At 44.5% G+C, this 19,974-nt stretch overlaps 1 protein-coding gene across 9 annotated transcripts in view; it reads right to left on the bottom strand.

Moving 5' to 3' along the window:
• Nucleotides 1-19,974, bottom strand: part of kiaa1109 (KIAA1109) — a 74,360-nt gene that overhangs the window by 32,973 nt on the left and 21,413 nt on the right. For 7 of the 9 annotated variants that reach the window (XM_083998092.1, XM_083998096.1, XM_083998094.1 and 4 more), the window contains exons 26-49: nt 19,167-19,417; nt 18,645-18,885; nt 17,438-17,929; nt 15,814-16,087; nt 14,406-14,543; nt 14,183-14,253; nt 13,889-14,062; nt 13,212-13,332; nt 12,940-13,089; nt 12,216-12,343; nt 11,710-11,912; nt 11,289-11,489; nt 10,963-11,174; nt 10,272-10,423; nt 9,722-9,872; nt 9,290-9,442; nt 8,828-9,068; nt 8,435-8,583; nt 7,305-7,554; nt 6,492-6,653; nt 3,894-4,078; nt 3,354-3,532; nt 2,637-3,231; nt 798-996 (exon numbers count right to left, since the gene is read on the bottom strand). In XM_083998092.1, the coding sequence (XP_083854218.1) occupies nt 798-996; nt 2,637-3,231; nt 3,354-3,532; nt 3,894-4,078; nt 6,492-6,653; nt 7,305-7,554; nt 8,435-8,583; nt 8,828-9,068; nt 9,290-9,442; nt 9,722-9,872; nt 10,272-10,423; nt 10,963-11,174; nt 11,289-11,489; nt 11,710-11,912; nt 12,216-12,343; nt 12,940-13,089; nt 13,212-13,332; nt 13,889-14,062; nt 14,183-14,253; nt 14,406-14,543; nt 15,814-16,087; nt 17,438-17,929; nt 18,645-18,885; nt 19,167-19,417 (5,072 nt within the window). The remainder of the gene's footprint in view (nt 1-797; nt 997-2,636; nt 3,232-3,353; nt 3,533-3,893; nt 4,079-6,491; nt 6,654-7,304; nt 7,555-8,434; nt 8,584-8,827; nt 9,069-9,289; nt 9,443-9,721; nt 9,873-10,271; nt 10,424-10,962; nt 11,175-11,288; nt 11,490-11,709; nt 11,913-12,215; nt 12,344-12,939; nt 13,090-13,211; nt 13,333-13,888; nt 14,063-14,182; nt 14,254-14,405; nt 14,544-15,813; nt 16,088-17,437; nt 17,930-18,644; nt 18,886-19,166; nt 19,418-19,974) is intronic. The other 2 variants (XM_083998093.1, XM_083998097.1) reach the window with 2 other exon arrangements.

The raw sequence follows: 19,974 nt of genomic DNA, 5'->3' as shown, positions 1-19,974 counted from the left end.
TTTTTTTCTTTTTTTTTTATAAAAGTGGCATATCTGAATGACCTAAATTTGGCTTGTGATGACAAGTACACCGAAAATTTAAAAGGACTGTGCAAAGTTTTGAGCCCTCAGGAACCCACTCCTTCACTGAAACAAGGTGTGTTCTGCAGAAACACTAAAAGCTTTTCTCTTATACTTAATGAACTCCTCAAGGGACTGTAGGGGGAAAACAGCAGAAGGAGGTAACATAAGGATACATTGACTAGTAATAAATAAATAATACAGCCAATTTAGAAGTATCACATATGACACATGAGAAAAGGCCTGCATTATAATGTAATGAGTAGGATTACATAATTAAAATGAATAAAATATGTGAACTACAGGAGTTTTTCAACCGTGCAAACATACATGCATGTGATAGAGTGAGAAAATGTGTCATGTATGCAGCATAAATATAAATAAATGTCACTAAAACATGCATATAAATAAAACAGATAAGACAAGAGGATGTGTACTTCAGGTCAGAATAGATGAAAGGTAGGAAGGGGGAAAAAAAGCCTGTCAAATGTCAACTCAACAGTGCAGGGTGTAAAAAGAAGACTGTAAGAAGCAGAGTGGTGTAGATGTAAATATGGTCTGTGCCAAGGAGGGGGGGAAACATGGACATTTTTCAAGAAGGAAAGAATAGAGCAAGTACAGCGAGTAGAAAACTGTATGGAAGGTAAAAGTGGAAAGTGAAGAAGGGAGCACGTGAGGAGGTTTGAAAAGAAGACAGAAATAAAGAAATGAATGACTGCTGGAGGCAGATTTCCCACCTGAGAGACAGTTCTCTGTGGAGCTTTTCTCCAGGATGCCAGTGGGATCAGAGATGAGGGAGTAGAAGTTGAGCAGCTTGTACATGTTCTGCCAACATTCTGCTGATGGCTCGCTCTGCTCCGACACCGTGATGGAGTCCGAGTCGTCCATCTGGATCGCCATGTGGTCCGCCACGTCACGGGAGCCTTTCCTTGACACCTACAAAAATATTTCACATTATGAGGCGTGCAGAAATGTCACAGAATGCATCACGGGGCTGACGCCTCGCTGACAGGTTACTTATTTCTTTTTGCACTGTACCGTTTACTGTAACAGTTTATGAGGATGACATCTGTCAGCTGAGAACAGATATTTGTCTCGGTATACAGGAGGGTACATCAGATATGTCAGCACACACAGGCTCCTAAGAGACCTGGTTTAGATAAGACACGTAGAAGGTGCTTGAATTCTTCTGATGCATTTTACATTTAAATAAAACTCTTCTCTTACTGTAAGAAAGCGTGCGATTCCTCTGCCGAGTCAAAGAAAATGTTCTCGGAATAACTACACAGCTGGAAAAGTTCTGGCACCTTTTGCCTTAAACCTGTGGACTAAGCCACTGTAAGTGAATGGTGCCAGTACTGAGAGGTTTTTGTAAATCACTGGCTCCCTCTAGGGTTTATATGGAGAAAATGAATGGATGTTGTGATTTTACTGTTCACATTTAAAGATTAGTACCACTCAGGAATATTAGAGAGCTTTAAACCTTATTTGAGGTAGTAGGTACAACACAAACCCCAAGTCACAAGCATCCCACCTGCAGTGTTTGCGCTGAGGTTTGTAAAAAAATCTGCCTCCAGCTACACCACAATAAAATCTAGGTCTTAATCTTCAGCGTTGCAGTTGACTGTGCCACCGCAATCAATACCCCTCCATTCCACCTAATTAAGATCCAAAGGTGATCGAGCTGTTTCCATTGTCAGCCCTACATTGTAGAATAGTCTGCACCTCACAGAGAGATCTCTCTCCCCTCCACCGATATCTCTAAAACCAATCAAAATCCCCATCTTTTCTTTAGCCTTTAATAGCCTTCATGAAGACATGACCGGGCCACACTTGTTTGTATTTAACTTGCTCACTGTGCAACTCTGTTATGTTTGTGATTTTGTCCACTCAATGCTTTTATACATCTACTTAGACCCTTTTATCCATGTCTGTGTTTTATTTGATTTCAAATGTGCTCTATAAATAAATTGATCCATATACACCAGAGTCCTCAGGCAGGTAGTGAATGTTCCAAGGTGTCGATTAAAAACCGGGCCTTCTTAAAGGCAACATCTGGGCTTTGAAATGGCCGTTGGCTGCTGGGCTTGAGATATTTACTGACCTTTTCAAATGTGAAAACATAAAACATTCCGAATGGCTTCTGAGTTTATTTCCTGTTGCAACGTTTGCGGGTGTCGATATCTATCAGTAAAACAAACTTCAACCCATTCGGAGTGTTTATGGTGTAAAGGTTTATATATATTGAAGCCTAAGAATAAGCTGATGCTGAGTAATCTACCTCTTCTCAAGGGTTTTTATTTTTTCCAACTTGTGACCAAGACAAATGTACTGTACTTTAATTAATGTGTCTGTCCATTTAATGACTCTTCACATTGTTTTTTTATGGTGTGTGCTGCTGTGTTGAGATTCTGCAGTGCTTTGTGTCAGCGTTTTTGAAAGTGCACGCTCAGTAATAACAATTCCTTCCCGTCTCTCTCTAGGGGGAACACTCCCCTGCATATCCCTAGTGAGATATCACTTCTCGGAGAACCGAGGTTCTGCATACGCAACTAACTCTAAGTTGTTATTGTTACCTTGGAGGTGCGGCGCTCGGATCGTCCGAGGGAGCTGCGACCTCGAGGCTCCCTTCTCCCCAGCGTGTCCATGCCTGACGGAGGTCCGTTAGGCGGTTGAGTCCCGGCGCCCCCCGCCCCTCCTGCGTTTGCTCCTCCCCCTCCGCCGGCCCCTCTCTTGCTCTTCAGCGTTTGCGTTCCGCTGCGGCCCGCCCCGTTCAAGCTGCCCCGGGAGCTGCGGCTGAAGTCCGACGACCTGAAGTGGCGGTAGGGCCGCGCCTTGAAGGTGGGCGTCGGCGAGGCGGAGCCGGCCGTGTAGCGGCTCAGCTTGATGTCCGTCTGCGTGGCCTTGATGTCGTCGATCATGGTGCTGAACTGGTGGATGAGGCGCACCAGGGCCATGTCCACGCGCTGGCTGATGGCCTGGCACGCCGTGGTGAAGTCGCAGTGGAATGTGTTGTAGTGGCGGCGGTTGAGGTCGTGGAAGGAGAGCGGGGCGGCGGTGGGGCCCTGCGGCGCGCTGGTCGACTTCTCCATCACCACCGCGTTCAGGCTGAACGTCTCGATCAGGAGCGCCGGCTTGAACTCCAGAGGAGGGAGGTGCACCATGCCTTGTCTGGCAAGAGAGGAAGACGGAGACAAAACGATTATGTGTGTAGTTGTAGCTGTATAGACCACACAAAAACACATTATCACACATGAACTGAAATTCATGGTTGTGGTTCAGACTTATTTCACCTCTTGGATTTTTTGTTCTTGCGCTCTTTGGAGGTGTCAGAGTCGACGATGTCTGCTCTGAGACACTCGAGGTTGCCAGAAAAAGACAGGTGCTCTCCGAAATACATCTTGTAACTAAGAGGGGTGGTGGTGTCTTGAGCCTGGATGCCTGTGTAACTGAGCAAAGGCTTGAAAACAACCTAGGGGAAAATAAAACAAAAAAACAAAAAATATCAAGGTATGAAAACAGTTTTTTTTTGTACTGAACCGAGCCTTCAACATCTACATATGAATGAAGATAAAAATGGAAAGACTCCCATAACAACAGAGCAGGCCATTTCGATTAGTATCACCTTATTGCTCTCCCTCACTGAACACATCTGCCTGATCCCACATCATCAACACAAATGAAAACCTCATTTAATAAAGAGTCTCTAAAGCAATTAGGAAATCCCATCTTATCAGTGAGCAACAAACATTGTGTTATTTATCCGTCTATTGAAGAGAAATAAGTCAACGAATGATAAAGATCTGCAGACACGTGTACTGTAAAGACAGTACCTGAGCATCAGCCAGCTGAACAGCAGCTGGACACTGGTTTCCCTCCTCGATGTCGGCCATGTCGTCCTGGCTGGTGCTGTGCTGGGAATGCTGGGAGTGGGTGCCATCCAGTGTGTTCTGGTCGCTGGACAGCACCGTGTTAAAGTCCGACGCCGAGGGAATCGTAGGTAGGTTGCACGTCCCACCTGAGAAAGGTGGTAAAAAAGAAGTTTGGGATACGTGTGCTGAAAAAAAAAAATCAGGCACGTCATGCTAGTGGAGCGTTTATCTCACCAGAGCATGTGAGCGGTGGCAGTGTGAACATATAGACAGCTGCAAGAGCTGTAGGGGAAAACACTTTACTACGCCAGCTCCTCATAACAAAGGCGGTAGAGGGAACTAAACAGACGGCAACAACCACATTACTGGGAGTGTTGAGAGGAACTTTATTGCCATTTATGCACAATTTGAAAATCTAAACAGCCTCATCACATTCACTTAATTTGTTTGTGAGGAAGTGGCTGGCTAATTCGCCGTGCTGTCATTGACTGACACCTGGGTAAGTAGATAACGACAAAAGCTTATCGTCTCGGGCAGAAATCCAGCCATTACGCGCACGCATAATTGTTCCCACGCAATCAAAGTGCCTGGCTAAATTGTCAAAGTAAGAGATATCTTTCCATGAGGCTGATTCTAAATGATGAGCTTTCTTTGGAGCACGGCTGTTTGTAACTCAAAGGGCGAGTGGGAGTGGAGAGGAACAGAGGGTGGGAGAGAGAGAGAGATAGAGCAGCACCGTGAGGGGACGAGGAGAATATCAGGACTATAAACTCTGCTAACAATGATCTGGCTCTCACTGTGTGTTTGGCAGGGAAGACACCAGTGGGGAAAACAACATGACTTTGTCCGTCCGCCACAACAGCACTGCTGCAGCTGCATGGGATTCAAATATAATCGAACGCTCAGGCTTCCATCCAGCAACATTTTATACCATTCAGCCCCTTTTACTGGTCTGTGAGAGCTGTACTACTGCTGTACTGCTAATAAACTATGATGTGAACAGATTTGATTGAAGACAAAAACAATCCTGCTATTGGATCCGTGCTCAGTGCTGTCCAGTAATCAAACACCAAGGTATCCTTATTGGTAGTGGGAAAGAAAAACAATAGTATCCCCCAGAGTCAGTGGAAACATGAACTGAGTGCTGCTGAAACTGCTGTGACCTCTTCAATAAGACAAAATCCACCTATAGAGCAGTCCAAGAAGGAAACACTGACAATACTTATGAATAAAAAACTTCCCTGGTTCTTAATCTTTTAAAGGCACTACGTGTTGGTACAGTGCTGACACTGTGTACACTGTCAAGGAGCTACTTTCATTTTCCAACAAGACAGACTCCCAAAGTAACTTGAAATGAGCCGTCATCTGTGTAGGTAATGTTTTTTTTAAGTTTATTTTTGGGGGCTTTTCATGCCTTAATGAATAGGACAGTACTGTAGAGAGAAAAGAGATAGACAGAGAAAGAGGGAGGGGGGAATGATATGCAGCAAAGGGCCACCGGTGGAATCGATCCTGCAAGGATGATCGTCTCTACCCACTGAGCTACACGACACCCCAAGGTAATGGTTTTAACATTGTGTGGTACTGATTGTTCCAGCTCTATTCCAATCTGTTTCACACAGCAACAATCATCCTGTTTGAGTTTTCAACAGGATTTCTACATGTAGGTGTCTATTCAGTTACATCCACAAAACTATGTTATAGTTTTAAAAATGCGTCACTTTTGCCATATTTACACCTTATGTCCACAATACCGCAGAGTTTTCACGACGTGGTTTTAGAACCGTTTAACTCCAGTATTGCATTGTCGTTTGGACAAGCAACAACAGAGACCTTTGGAAACAATGACATAAAGACTCACTTCTGCTCCCTGATCGGGTCTTAACAGACTCTGCTACCAGTGGTGATGCAGCATGGATAATGAATTACAGGCATTGTTGACCTTGTTTTCTTTCTGAGCAGCTTTTGTGCAGTTAAATTCTGCATTTTTTATTGTCTCCGCTGCTCGTCTCTCTGTTCCTTGTTCTTAGTGTTTTCTCCAACTTACCAACTGCACATCAGACAATCTACTTCCTGTACCAGCACATGCATGGGCAGTGTTTGTGATTGATATTATTTCTTACACAGAGCTAAAATATTCATTCTGGAGGAAAAATGTTTTTGTTAAAATGCTCTTTAAAACATAGCAGTGTGGACGTTACGTTAAACTAACACGAGAGGAAACTACTTTACACAGTTAGCTAGCTAATTAGTTCACCAGCACCGTCAGCACAACACTGAGCAACAATTCCTGACCTTCTCCTGGGCTGTTAAATGTTGTCAGTGGTTGATACTGGTAATGGTTGCCAGGAGAATCCTCGGCTACTGGAGTAGAAGTGTGCAGGTGTTAGTGATTATTGCCTAGTCTAGCAGTGTTATAACAAAAGCATGGAGAGCAACGGGGGAAAAAAACATCTATTTGGCCCTTAAGATTCCAAAGATGAAGTGAAATCTTCCAGTCTTTGAGGGGTTTTTGAATAAAAATGCAGTTTCTTATGAAAACCACCCTTGATATCTGACCTGTCTGTAGGCTGTTGTGTTGGGAGCGATTGACCGGGGATTCCTGATTTCCAGCTCCAGTCCTGTTGCCCACGGCGTTGGACATCCAGTTGTAAAAACTGACAGAGGAGGGCTCCGACAGCAGCGGGTGCTCTGTCAGCATATCTGTCCCTAAACTGTTCCCTGAGGCCGAGAAAGAAGAGATTGAGTGCAAATGACGTCATGTACCGACTACAAAAACATGGACATCACATAATTACTGATTGATCATTTTCATCTTGCATTACAGAGGCGCATGGGGTTAATGCATTTAATTTGGCATTCACAAAAGTTATGACAAGGACAAGAGTTTGAAGAGATTTCAAGCTCTTATCCTATTGTAAGCAGTCATCTGTATGTCTTTCACTGTGATACAGACTGTAAACATGTAGGTGTTTGTCTTTTTATCTGTTTGTTTCCCACTCCAGGTCGTTTGGTGAAACACAGAGTGTCGCAAACAAAAGCTTAAATATCGTATCTCTGCTTTAATGAAGCAAGGTGACACCAGCAGGGGTCACTGATTGTTACAGAATGAAACAAAGTAAATAACTCATAGCTCACTGACTCTGCATATTTGATCACAGTGGGTGAGGAGCCTGAGGAGGGAGCAAGCTGTGAGTCTATTTTGGTTTGTTATTATTAACATAACTGAACGGTAGAGGTCAGTGTTGCAGCAAAAATGACAGGTGGAATGTCACACGTTATAATAAAAACCAGGTTCACACCTTCTGTCGCTGCTTGACAGAAACTTCCACGCACTATGCAACATAGCTGTGGTTCATGAGCTATGAGTACCTGTGCGAGTGAGCGAGCTGCTCTTGGCGGCGGCGGCAGCGGCGGCGGCAGCGGTGGCAGACGGCTCGTTCCTCTGAGGCGTGCCCTCCAGCAGGTTGTGCAGGCTCCGAAAGCTGCCCGTCAGATTGCTCAGGAGACTCTCCTTCCTCGGGCTGTCCTTGGCCGGCAGGCCCACGCGGCTCACGTGGGCAGGCGAGTCAGCCGCCGTGTCACCACTGGTGTAGCTCAGCGACTGATATGGATGGGAGCCCTGGGTGTGACAAACGTTCGGAAGACTGAGCGGAGGTCATGTTCACGCCGTATCACTTTTCATAAGTTGACAGTAGCGTTTCTTTTTCTGGTTGTAATTGACCGGCGGGATACATTGTGTCTGGCACCGTTATGGAAACAGTTCAAAGTTGAGGTGATAATTCTTTGTCAAAAGAGTTTGAAAGCCTAAACAGTAGGGATGCCCACTGAAGTAACCGATTACACTGGACATGTCACAGGAATAGAAGTGCCAATTCAATATATCTGTATGCACAGATGCTGCCACATTGATCAGACCAGGTTTGCATGTTGCCTCGTAATGTTTTCAGGTTTCTTTCTTTGCATTCTGTTGAAATCTAAAATATGACAAAACTGGTTTTATTCATTACCAAAAAGTGAAAAAAAAAACTATAAAGAAAATTCGCAGGTTATGTAATTGGTGTGTGCCTGAACAGTGTTTAGCTCCTGCAGCATCAACTTCCCTGGTAACCTTGCTGAACAGATCCTTTGTTGGTATAAAAAAATGTCACTATTTAATTTGACAAAGAGAGCAAAATGTCTCTGTACTCCGCTCTGATCCCTCCTGACGTTCAAACAGTGACATCATCTTGACACCTACATTATTTCCTTAATAATTTGTCAGAAAATAGTGAAAAATGACTTCTACAGAGCCTCAGCGCCCGAGGCAACGTCTTCAAATGGCTCATTTTGTCAAACCTACGGTCAAAACGACAGAGGTATTAAATTTAATATCATGGAGACTAAGAAAATCAGCAAATTTTGACATTAACTTTGGACATTTTATGGAAATGTATCCTCATGTATAATTACATTCATAGAGTAATTGAAAATTACTGGGACACTAATTCTCAAAGTGGTACCTTTATCCTGAGAGCAGACTCGCTGTGTGTGTGGGACTTGGACAGTTTCCTCATGATCTCCACTCCACTGACTGGACCGGTGTTGGCTTCTTTAGGTGGTGGTCGACTGCACGCTCCCTCCAGCAACATGGTGTGTTCACTCACTGTGGCTTCACAATAATTACATAAAATAAAACTCCAGAAAGACCCATGTGACTGCTATGAAATGAAATCTATACAGTAGATTCACACTTCCATTCATTTCTACTTCTCTCTGCTAACAGGTGATAACAGCCTGTTTACTTCTGTGCAAAACGCTGAGGTTAAGAGTTTAACACTCCATCTGCTGCTACATATGGAGAATGAAACATAATATCATAAAGTAACATAATGCAGAGAGTGGCAAGTTCCCACCTGCGTCAAATTCAAACTCGGCTCCGTCGGCACTGGTGTCACTCTGCAGGGCGGCTCCGTTGTCCAGGCCCAGGATGGTTTCACCCAGGTTCTGTTGCGGCTCCTTGGGTTTGCTGATCTGATTGGGTCTCATCAGACCAATGGCCTTGAAGCCCTGAGTTACCACAATGAATTTCATCCATTGTCTGGCCAGAGCTACCAGCCCTTTCTTTAGAGTCACAAGGGCTGGGACTCCATCATTCTGTGGTGGAGAAAAGGAAGAGCAGGAGAGAAGTGGATTACCACCACTGTTTCACACTGATAACAGATTAATTAAATTTCTGAAGGGGAGCCAAGAGCACTTAAGACCACTTATGAATACTGTTGTGTTTGTTTTATTTTGTCATTTAACTCTTTGCGGTCAGGTTTAAGGGCTTTGTAAAATTGAAACTATAAATACGGGATGGAGGAGCTCGCACTAACCATGGTGGCCTCCTCTATGACAGAGTAGTCGGCCTGTTGCAGGTAGCGGTGCAGGATATTACAAAGCATACAGGAGGGATTCTCATGCAGGTACCGAGCTCGTTTGGTCACACGGTTGTATTTGCTCCGGATCGGGATGTGGATGCTTTTTTTCTGTTGTTAAGACGTATAGAAGAAAAGTCAAAACAGCACATTTCACAAATAAATCAGGTAAGCTTGGATGTTACGAGTCTTGAAAGAAACTTGGTCTAGTAAAAATTGATATGAATGAATGTGTCTAAAATGAAGAAAATTAAAATATATATATATATATATATATATATATATATATATAGTAGTATCATCAAATCATAATATCATATCATAATAAATCGTAATCTGCTACATACAAAAATATCAGGTTTTATTTGTGTCTACAGACTGACTGCTGACCTCAAGAGCTTCTGTCATGATGCAACCCATGACGGCACACACACGCAGTGTACCCTCCATGTCCAGTTTGCGTAGAGAAGATTTGAGCTGGTCAATGGGAACCAGCCAGGCTCCGATGGCAGGAGTGGCTGTGCTGAGCAGATTCAACTGCCTGTAAACACAACAGAGTCAGACACCAGGTACACGGTGCACTACCTACCGGTGGACCCTCTCAGTTTGATGGCCTGTGAAGCTGACAGGCCTGACAACCACTGACAACAGTTGCCGGGGGCAAACAAGAGAGAAGGTTTTTCATGAAAATCTCCTCCAGCAGATTATATTGTACTTGTGATACTATCCCGCTGCCACACTGCTGACAGTAAAAGCAAAGGACTAGTGAGCTTCCTGTGTTTCGGCGCGGTGATGCAGAATGTGGCTGCTTTTATTCTGAACTCAAGCGCACTCCTACACACCTACTGTATAAGTGTGGTTTAAGCACAAAGCGTCGACTTCCCGTGACAATGTGAAGACATTAATGTGAGAAGGTCCGTAAGCGTTGGTGCAGTCGTACCTGGAGATGGCCTCCGACGGTGAACGCACGTTAGTGGGAGCAGCGAAACTGAACCAGATCTCTCTGATGGTTAGCTTCATACTGCTGGAGTCAGGGGGTGGGGGCATGAGGGGGAGGTCTTTCTTCAGGTCATCTGACTCGACCCCTTCATCCTGCAGAGCAGAAGAGAGCAGAGTTTAACAGATGAGTGATTCACGATTAAAGATTGAGTAGTTTAATTACTTTAATGTCCTTCCATGTAATCTAAATGAAGAACTCACAACAACTCACACACTTCTAGTGCCAAATGTGTATAGTATGTTATATCATATACCATAATGCACAATTTTAGGTTGAGACTGATCCAACATCAACTTTTTGTTTTTAAATTTGATTTAGCATGCATATTCATCAGCATTAGCTCGCCATAGATTCATTTTAATCACAGTTAGCTAATGCGCATCAATATGGCTGTCATAACAGGAAAGGTGCCATAGGACCAATTTGACATCACCAGCACTAGATACACAAAGGTTGACATTATGAAAAATTGATGAAAGAAAAACCTGGGGTGACATCACTCTAATACTGCTGAGTATATGTATATGGATATTAAAAAAACACAGCAGAGTGTGTATTTGGGTGGGGTCTTTTCTCTCTTTTTTTTAAACCTAAGAAAAAAATCTGATCTGAACATTTCCCAGTCTCATACTTGGTCGTCTGAGTCGGAGTGTTCGTTGACATCTGAAGCAGGGCTCATCGCATCATGTGCCAAGTTGTCATCGGAGACATCCGTGCTATAACCACTTCCTGTCTGTGAGCCTGTTGATCCATTGGACTTCGACATCCCTGTCTTCCCTGCAGCGTCTGAGCGTCCCATCACTCCAAATGTGTTGTAAAGAATGGCCCCAGACTGCCGACCCCCTGGAGAAGAAAGCGTTATACACTGAAAAAATAACAACCAACTAGATTCTTAGATAAATGTTCAATCGTGGGGACATGAGAACTGCTGCTCGGAGTGAGTTTGGGATGATTTACCTTTGACTGTGAGGTTCTCTATGCCACATTCAAACATGATCCAGCCCCACTTCTCGAGAGATGTGGCGGAGCGGCCCAGATCACCCGAGGTGGCCTGGGCATCCGTCTCATCTACCATTGAAAACTCCTCCATTTCCTCCAGGCCAAACAGCACTTTGGACTTCTCAAATGGGATGGCTGTGATTGCACATGTGCCGATGTCTGTGGATGGAGAGGGAAATGTTAGATATTCCACACTTTTATACACTTGCTTCCAGTTAAACTGAAACACACTAACAAAGAGGAAAAAAATGACCAGAAAAACACAATTTTTCTATTTGTGAAGGATATTAACTACAACGCTTAAAGTAAAAGTCCAGAATCCAGCTTCTAACGAGGGGCACAAGGGATCACAACTGGGCTGTCATTTTCCTGGACCAACCTGTGGAGTCCAGGCCTCTGAGCTGACTGTGGATACGGTGGACATTGAGCCTTGCGGCGATCTCTTTGCCTTTCTCGATGCCAGCATTGGAGCGCAGAGAGCCAGATGACTGAGGCTGCATCTTGGTTGCCGAGGCGTATTTCTCCAACATGACGGAGGGTCGGCCGTGTTCTGTGGTGTTGGGAGTCTCTTCTACAATCCCCCTGAAAGAGGCAGGAAGCAAATGTGTGCTCGACTGTTGTCAGATACCACGGAGAAAGAACATAGATTTTCTTTGTGCTGTGATTGCGTTACCATTACATTAACCTCCCTAATGGGTCACCAAAGAAAAAGATGAATGGCGCAAACATTTTGATTCAAACAGCAACTTAGTAAATGTGCAAGAAGACTGTTTAAAAGATGTAAAAAGCATAATTTAATTCAGGTGTATTAGCCTGGTGGACATGCTTCAAAAAAAAGCTTAAGTCTGTGTGCACACTGATATGAGGAGCAGTCAAGGCGTTTACCTGTTCATCCTGAACTGGGTGGCAATCCTGTCGAAGCACAGCGCCACGAGAGACACGTGCGTGACACACTTACTGGAGCAGGAAGGTGACCCCTCCTCTACAGAAGCCTGCAGGAGGCAAAGGTTCACCTGCACAGAGAGAGAGAGCAAAGCAGAAAGACAACTAAACCATGCTGAACTAAACCCCACACTGCCGTTCAATGTTCTTGAAAAAGTAACTTGTCTCATATATTAGACAAACTGGATGTGAGCCTACTTTTGCCAAATATAATGGCACACTATAATAATGTTCTACGCCTCACTATATGAAGATACACGGGAGGCAAAAGAAAAATCAATACTGAAATTGCAGCAAATGAAAGTAATTTATGTCAACGGTCAAACATCTGTTAAAAACTGATTTAATCTCTCATTCTGTGGAGCGGAAAAGAAAGAAAGAAAGAAATGTCTGAGGGGCTTTTGTATCTTATTAGTGTGATAATCGATATGGTAAAAATATTTTCAGAAAGCTTGTATGCTTTCAAATCTACATTTTAAAGAATGAAAAAAACAGGCTTTAGGACATAACTGCTGACCCCAGTGATCATTTATTAACCCTCTACTCTCTATTAACCCTCAAAATGTCAAGTGCTGTACAGCCATGCTCATGCTCATGATTCTGTGCTTGCTCTGGAACTCCTCTTGGTGAGAGCTGGCCTCTCATTATTCAGGGTCATGGGTCTCACCTTGGGGATGGAGACGTTGGCTTGGAGGCCCTTGATTTTCACATTATCTGGTTTGACAGACAGGTCCGTCTGGCCGTGGGAGATGTTGATGGAGCCAGGGGTCGTGCCCTCCGTCTTGGACAGCTTGTGCTCCTGCTTGCCTGTTTGGCTCTGTGTGGATCCAGATCCAAAACAGTGGGAGATCACATTGGAGGAAAAAGCGAGCGTCGGTCGGTGCAATAAATGTTTGTCAAAGCTCAGAAACACTTGTTTCTTTCATACAATTTACTCACAGACTCAGTGACTGTGGACTTGCTGATCTGATAGGCCTCATTGAGGACTTTCCCGTGAAGGTCGTCCAGAATCGCTGCTGGGTGTCGAATACTGGCAAAGTGTACCATGGACTCAATATACCTGGAACAGACCAAACACACACAATTTCACTGCATCAGAGATAGAGAGTTTAAAAACACTGATCATGTTTATGATAATGCTACATCTTCAACCTTTGAGCTGCAGTTTATCCATCTCCACACTGATCTCACCAGAACCTACATGCATGTTAAGGACACTGTCGGCCCAGCGCTGACGGCCTTTGGCAAACTAAAGATTCACACTGGTAGACAACCAAGAACGAGACCAGACTCTGAAAGACTGTTAGAATTTCAAAGCTAAGATGCAGTGTGCATGGGGATTAAATTGACTTAAGGTCAAATCATAGCCTCAGGCTATAAATAACCCTTAACTAAGTATGTGCAGTGTGAGGAAGATTTTGAGTCGTTGAACATCAAGGTTATTTTATTTTTCTAATCAGGGTTTTTCAAACGGAGATTAAAAAAATACAGTTTTAAGGAGGACGTGGTCAAGAAAGCATTTACAATGAAAAAAGTTTCAGAACAAAGACAAATATAGGCGTAATGAGAACTAAAACAACACACACACAAAAAAAACACACAAAACTGGCTGCTACCTGTCCAAGGATTCAGCAACAAGCGGCGTGAGCACCACATTGATGGCCCCCTTCACCTCCACAATGGCAGTGGTCCTGGTCTGGGCTAAAGGCTGCTCCAGAGTCCAGTCATCCGTTGTTGTGTCCTCATCTGTGTTCTCCATGGCTCTCTTGTCCAGCGGGGTGTACGGTGTACTGTGGGCAAAACAATGACAATGTTGAAGGAGTGAGTGTACACATTCAAAATACACATTAAATTGTTTTGTTGTAGATTTTAAAATGTTAGATGGAAGAAAAAAAAAGCGGCTAAAATACCTGTTATTCTCTCCCATCAGCTGAACTCCTCTATCCAGCAGAGAGCTGGCTGACAGGCCCTGCTTTATCACCTGAAGTGTAAAAAGAAAATGTTATGTTTTATGCAGTACTGCGGGGTGCACTGTGGGAGTAAAGACATCAGAGGCAATACTGCCACAAAAGTCTAAAGCTTCTAGTAAATGTCACATAAAATACTTGTGAAATGTAGTTGTTAGTCACATACTTTAAAGCTGGGCACCGACAGCTGGTCAAAGGAGGCAGAGCTCTCCTCGCTGGTGGGTGTGTCCAGATCTAAGGGGCGGTGAAGAGAGGACTTGGAGGTCCTCTTATTGGTGGGCTGCTTCACAGACCAATTTGAGACCTGGCAGTGGTGAAGTCAAAATATGTTTTAAGAGCAAGAAAGAAGGTCAGTAAACATTTTGGCAGATTGGCCCATTGCCATAATCCCTATACACGAATTCGGCAAGCGATTTGTGTATGCCGCCATCTTGCGTCAAAAAAAAAACGTCAATTACAGGTCTCTGATTTATGGTCAAAATTACCTGAGCTCCGGATGGGTCGGACATATTTTACACCGGCTTTTAGACGACCATGATCACATCATATTGAAGGGATCAGTGAGACATTCACAGACCATCCACTTTTACCACGATGTGAAGGTAACAGTGAGAAGGGAGAGTAGACAGGTTGTACAGGTCAGCTGTGACTGCGTCGCTGGCGGCTGCTGCTGCTGCTGCTGCTGCTGACACGCTGTACGTAACGTTACGGTCTAAACACGGACACTCCTCCTGAAGTAAGGGGCTGTGTTTTGCTGATATTAGAGCAGTCTGCACATGTCCTCCCAGCCTTCCTAGACATATTTACAGAAGAGAACAGGTCCACTTCATGGCCGCTTCGCGCACAGAGCCCATCGCTGCCTGACTGGGAGCTGTCACCGCAGTAATGGCGGCTGCTCGACTAACGGTTATTTCGCCAAATTCGTGTATAGTTTTAGCAGTAGGTTCGTTGGTGCAAGCTATTTTTAGAACGGCGGAGCAGAGCCGCGAGCTACTCAGAGCTACACTACGGAGGCTAATGGGATTTCTTGGTTTCTCTCATCAAACCACGCTATGAGATAATAACGGAACGTTACCAGAGAGTTGTTTTCGAGGCAAATACAGAGACTGCTTTCCGAAAAACTGCCCCCGACGGGAACGCGCATCAGCGGTTTTGCATGAATTTACCTTGAAAACAACTCTGTCTCGTAACGTTACATTATTATCTCATAGCGTGGTGAATGTGCAGGTCACAACTTGTCCACGAGAGCGTTTTGGAGTTGTTGGATTGTGTATTGGATGAGGGGAAACCAAGAGATCCGATTTGCCTCGCGGCAGCTCGCAGCTCGGCTCTGCGGTTCTAAAAATAGCTTGCACTGACAATTAATGGTAACAAACCTACTGCTATGACTAAAGGGGTTATGGCAATGGGTCAATTTGCCAAAATGTTGAACTATCCCTTTAACACAGTTAAGCTAAAACTGATGAGTTAGCTGTAAAGAAATCAGTATCATTCAAGAGAAATGTATTCAACATCCTTTATGAGCTGTTGATATTAAAACAGATATATTATGGAACAAAAGTGAGATATCAAACCTGGTAGTGGGCCAGGTAGCTCTGGTAGCAAGCCATGACGTGTGGCTGTCGGGTGACTGGTCCGGGTTCAGCCGTCTTCTCCGCCTCCACTGAGCTCTCCTCCTCCATGGCCAGGGCTGAGACGAAGGAGGCCTGGGATGTGTGGCTGGGCAGGGGCTGGGGGGGGAGCGGGGGTAGTGTTGGGGGCATCGGCAGGGGACGCGGCTCAGTGATCAACTCCCCGTTGAGAACGTAGGTGAGGGGACCCTCCACGCTGTGGTAGATGGAGCTCCGGCTGGGGGAGGTTAAGATATTCAAACATGGGCATCAAATGAATATGTCGAGGCACAGACTCAGCCACCCATTGGTGGACTGTACAAGCAGGCGTTTTGGTGGTAAATGGCTTGTACAGAACACAGCTATATGTTACATTTGGGCTTGTGCTACTGGGAACTTATCACAAAGCTGAATGGATTCTTTGTGTGTGTGTGTGGAGGCTATATCAATCAAAAAGCATGCTGAAATCAATGCAAGAACATTTTGGCTAATACAAAAGTGACAAGGCGGTTGCATAACAAGGCTGGAATCCAATTTGCAAAAACACACCAGCAGTAAGTGGCTGCCCATGGATCAAACATCTCATTTGCTATAACACCCTCCACATCACATCCATCCATGCATGATCGAATCAAAGTAATAAATGAAAACGGCGGCGTGTTTCGCCTCGGGGCGAGTCGCTTTACACGATAATATTCAAAACTCGTCGGGCATTAAACATAAAAATGTCACGACACTGTTAATGTATTCCTGTATAATGTGCGATCAAGACATTTTTCACAATCATTGCAAAGCTGTCAGCGTGAATCATCGGACATGATTTGACCCGAGTGTTTACTGCCCATTTGTCATTCCAATCTGCTGCAGTGTCCATTATGTTTGTTTTCGTTGTTTAAAAGCCGTCAGGTTCCTATAGCATTTTACTCCAACAACCATAATTTTACTTTAAAAAAAAGGCAAAACATAAATGATATTGCTCCATATTAAAATGTTAGGATACAGAGTCCCTGTTCTATTAAAATCTTGTTTTGTTTTGTTTGAAGTAAAATTATGGTTGGTAGACGAAAATACTATAGAAACCTGATAGCTTTTAAAAAAATAAACATAACATAAAATAAACATATATGGACACTGCAGCAGATTGGAATGACGATATGAAAATACCAAATGAAATTTCACAGTAACATCACTACATATGGACTAAGTGGGAGGGGTAGTGGGTGAGTGCAGGAGGATTGCACTCATCACAATCTTTAAATGTAAATCATAAAGGAAAAAATCCCCGGAGAATGATCCTTTCACATAATTCATAAGGGGCAACACTTAAAGCAATCTGGCAGAGGTAGAACTTGCAAGACAGGTCATTAATTCATCTGCCCTTCATATGAGAAATAAGAGACTCTTTGATGTTACTGTGAGCTGTCTGGAATCTATCGTCACCTTAATCCCTTACTTAACCTTGATCTGGCCCTACAAACATTTTCCTCTCAGTTTTTTGGAAACTTTAACTTCTTTGAGCTCGACTGAAGCTCCTTTAGCAGAATATTTCACATTCCATTTTCTACATGACGTTATCCCCTCAGCTGACCTGTAGTTCTCCATGTGATACGGAGGCTGCTGCGGCTGCTGCATCTGCTGCCTCCTCTTCTTCTTGCGGCCCGGGTACGTCCCCGGACCCTCGTCGGCGCTGCTGATTGGCTCAAAGTCCTCAGCGGCGGAGAAGTAGGCTTCGCTGTCGGCCACCGACATGCTCGAGTCGGCCGAGCGGTACTGATGGAAGGTGTTGGAGTCCGCTGAGGGCGTGAAGGGGAAAGAGCCGTAGCTTCTGCGCTGGCGTGGCGAATCCAGGACGTTCTCGTCGCTGCGGGAAACCTCGCTGCTGAATTGGACGCCTCCCGCCAGCACGGGGGGAGGCTTGTCGGTGAAGACGGCGGCCGACAGGCTCTTGGTGCTGCCCAGGCGACCGGACTGCACCGAGGACTGGCGCTTGAGAGGAGAACAAAGGGGCGAGCGCACAGAGGAGCGGTCCTGGGAGCTGTTGGGTGAGACCGGAGAGACCTCTGGGACGTCCCCTAGGGTGCTGCAAAGCAACCAGAAAAAATGAATTACAATCAGTTATTATAATGACATATTAAATAGGCCCAGGGTGGAAATCCTGGTTTAATGCAATTAAGTAATTCCCATAAAAACCAGTGTGTCTCTCTGGCTGTCTTTACACTACATTGATGCTCAATTCCGTTTTGTTGCCTATATCTGATTTTTTGAGCAGACGCGGTTAGCGGAAGAGGAAGTCAGCTGGCCCAGCTGCACCTAAACAACACACACTGTCATCAATATGTGCTATCGAAGCATTATTGATGGCATTCGACTCACAGGGAAGATCTGATCTGTCTGTTTAGACTGCAGACACATTGGCGGATATCTGGTTTGTATCTGATTTATCTCCACATGTGGTCCTTTTTGTTTCGTTTGCTTTGTTGTTGCAGGTTTCTGTTTGTTTATTTGCTATTCGTTTTTGTCATTTGTCATTGTTGTCAGTCTTACTTTCTGTAAAAACCAAAAAAAGGAAACATAACTGTCGACTGTTAATTGATTGGTTTCCCAATAAACATATCTGAAAGATTTATTCCCACATATGACAGGGGCCTGAATCCGATCTGACAATATCCGATTCCATGCGTTTCTTTCCTGTTTACACGTTCATGTTACAGTTCCGATCTGCGCCACTTGAGAGGAAAAAAATTGGATTTGGGCCACTTGAACCTCGTAATGAAAAGACAGCCTCTGTTACTCACTCAGCTGGGCTTTTGCCATTCATTGGGAACATGCGCTCCTCTGTACTTGGTGATGGGGTGTCCCTCTCTCCGGCCAGCAGGGGCAGCGCGGCGCTGGATGAACTGTTCTCCTCAGACGAGGAGGCGGAGCTGTGGGATCGTTGGGGCACCTGGAGACTGAGGTGCTGCTGAGCCCGCCGCTCAGGCAGCTCAGGAGGCAGGCACGGCGAGTGTGTGTCCGTTTTCAATCCGACAACTCTCCCTGAGTAAATAATGAAGAGAACACCATTCAAATAAATTTCAAGGCATCATCTTGGTGTTTTATTTACAATATGTCATCATGTCTTGCATCTGGATACATTTTACAGCACAAGAATAAAATAAAAAGGATCAAGAAAGTTCTTGTTTCAGTAGCAAATGAAAACATTGTAGATGTAACAATGTTTAATGTTCCTACAAGAAAACCCTTCCGCAACTCCTGAAGGGGAACTGCTCTTCTACACGATATCAAACAATGTAGAATAAATCACAACAAATCCATACCATCCAGTTTGGGTGTCTCCTTTGTAATGATCCACTCCCCGGGCTGTAGCAGGGACTGGCCGTAACACATGTCCGACTCGGAGCCAGAAGAGGAGAAAGCCGAGGAGGAGGATGGCGTCAGCTCCTCGAGCTTGAAGAAGTCCAAACCCATGTTTGTGCCTCCGAAGAACCTGCAGCCTCCGAGGCAACCGCAGCGATTCCTGCTGCGCTTGTTCCGGATGCCAGCCTCCTCTGGCCACAGGAACCAGAGTCTGAGGACATGAGAGGAAAAAGGAAAGACAGAATGTTAGGATTTGTGGTCATGGTGCCGCCATCGATCACTCCAGCACTTGCACCATTTTATCTCCAAGTACTGGATCTATCCATCTATCTACAGTAATGTGTATATTCAGTCATTATCTCCTTCTTTGCTTTCCTCTCTAATAACACACATTCAGATCAATTAGCTACATTAAGAATAAATGTCATGTCCAACTACAAGATAGAAAAGAACATCTGTACTGATAATGGCTCCCTGCAGACTTTTTATGAGATTCTAAATTATGTTAAATATATTATCACAGAGGGTGGCCAAGCTCCTGACTAATTATCACATACTATGAGCTGGACCGGTGTGTATGACAGCCAAAGATTCAACATGGTTTCTGTTCAGATAAACCTACTTTTCTGTATGAGCTGAAACATGACTAATGGTGACTCATTGTACGGAGGTGTTGGACAGAAAATTACTGTGTGTCATCACTTTGAAAAGGATTTTCAGTAGTGATGTAAATGGTGTTTTTATCAATACCACAGGCCCTTTGATTAA

Source organism: Trachurus trachurus, assembly GCF_905171665.1.
Source record: "Trachurus trachurus genome assembly, chromosome: 22".
Taxonomy (NCBI): domain Eukaryota; kingdom Metazoa; phylum Chordata; class Actinopteri; order Carangiformes; family Carangidae; genus Trachurus; species Trachurus trachurus.
This window is presented reverse-complemented; position numbering and strand designations above follow the sequence as displayed.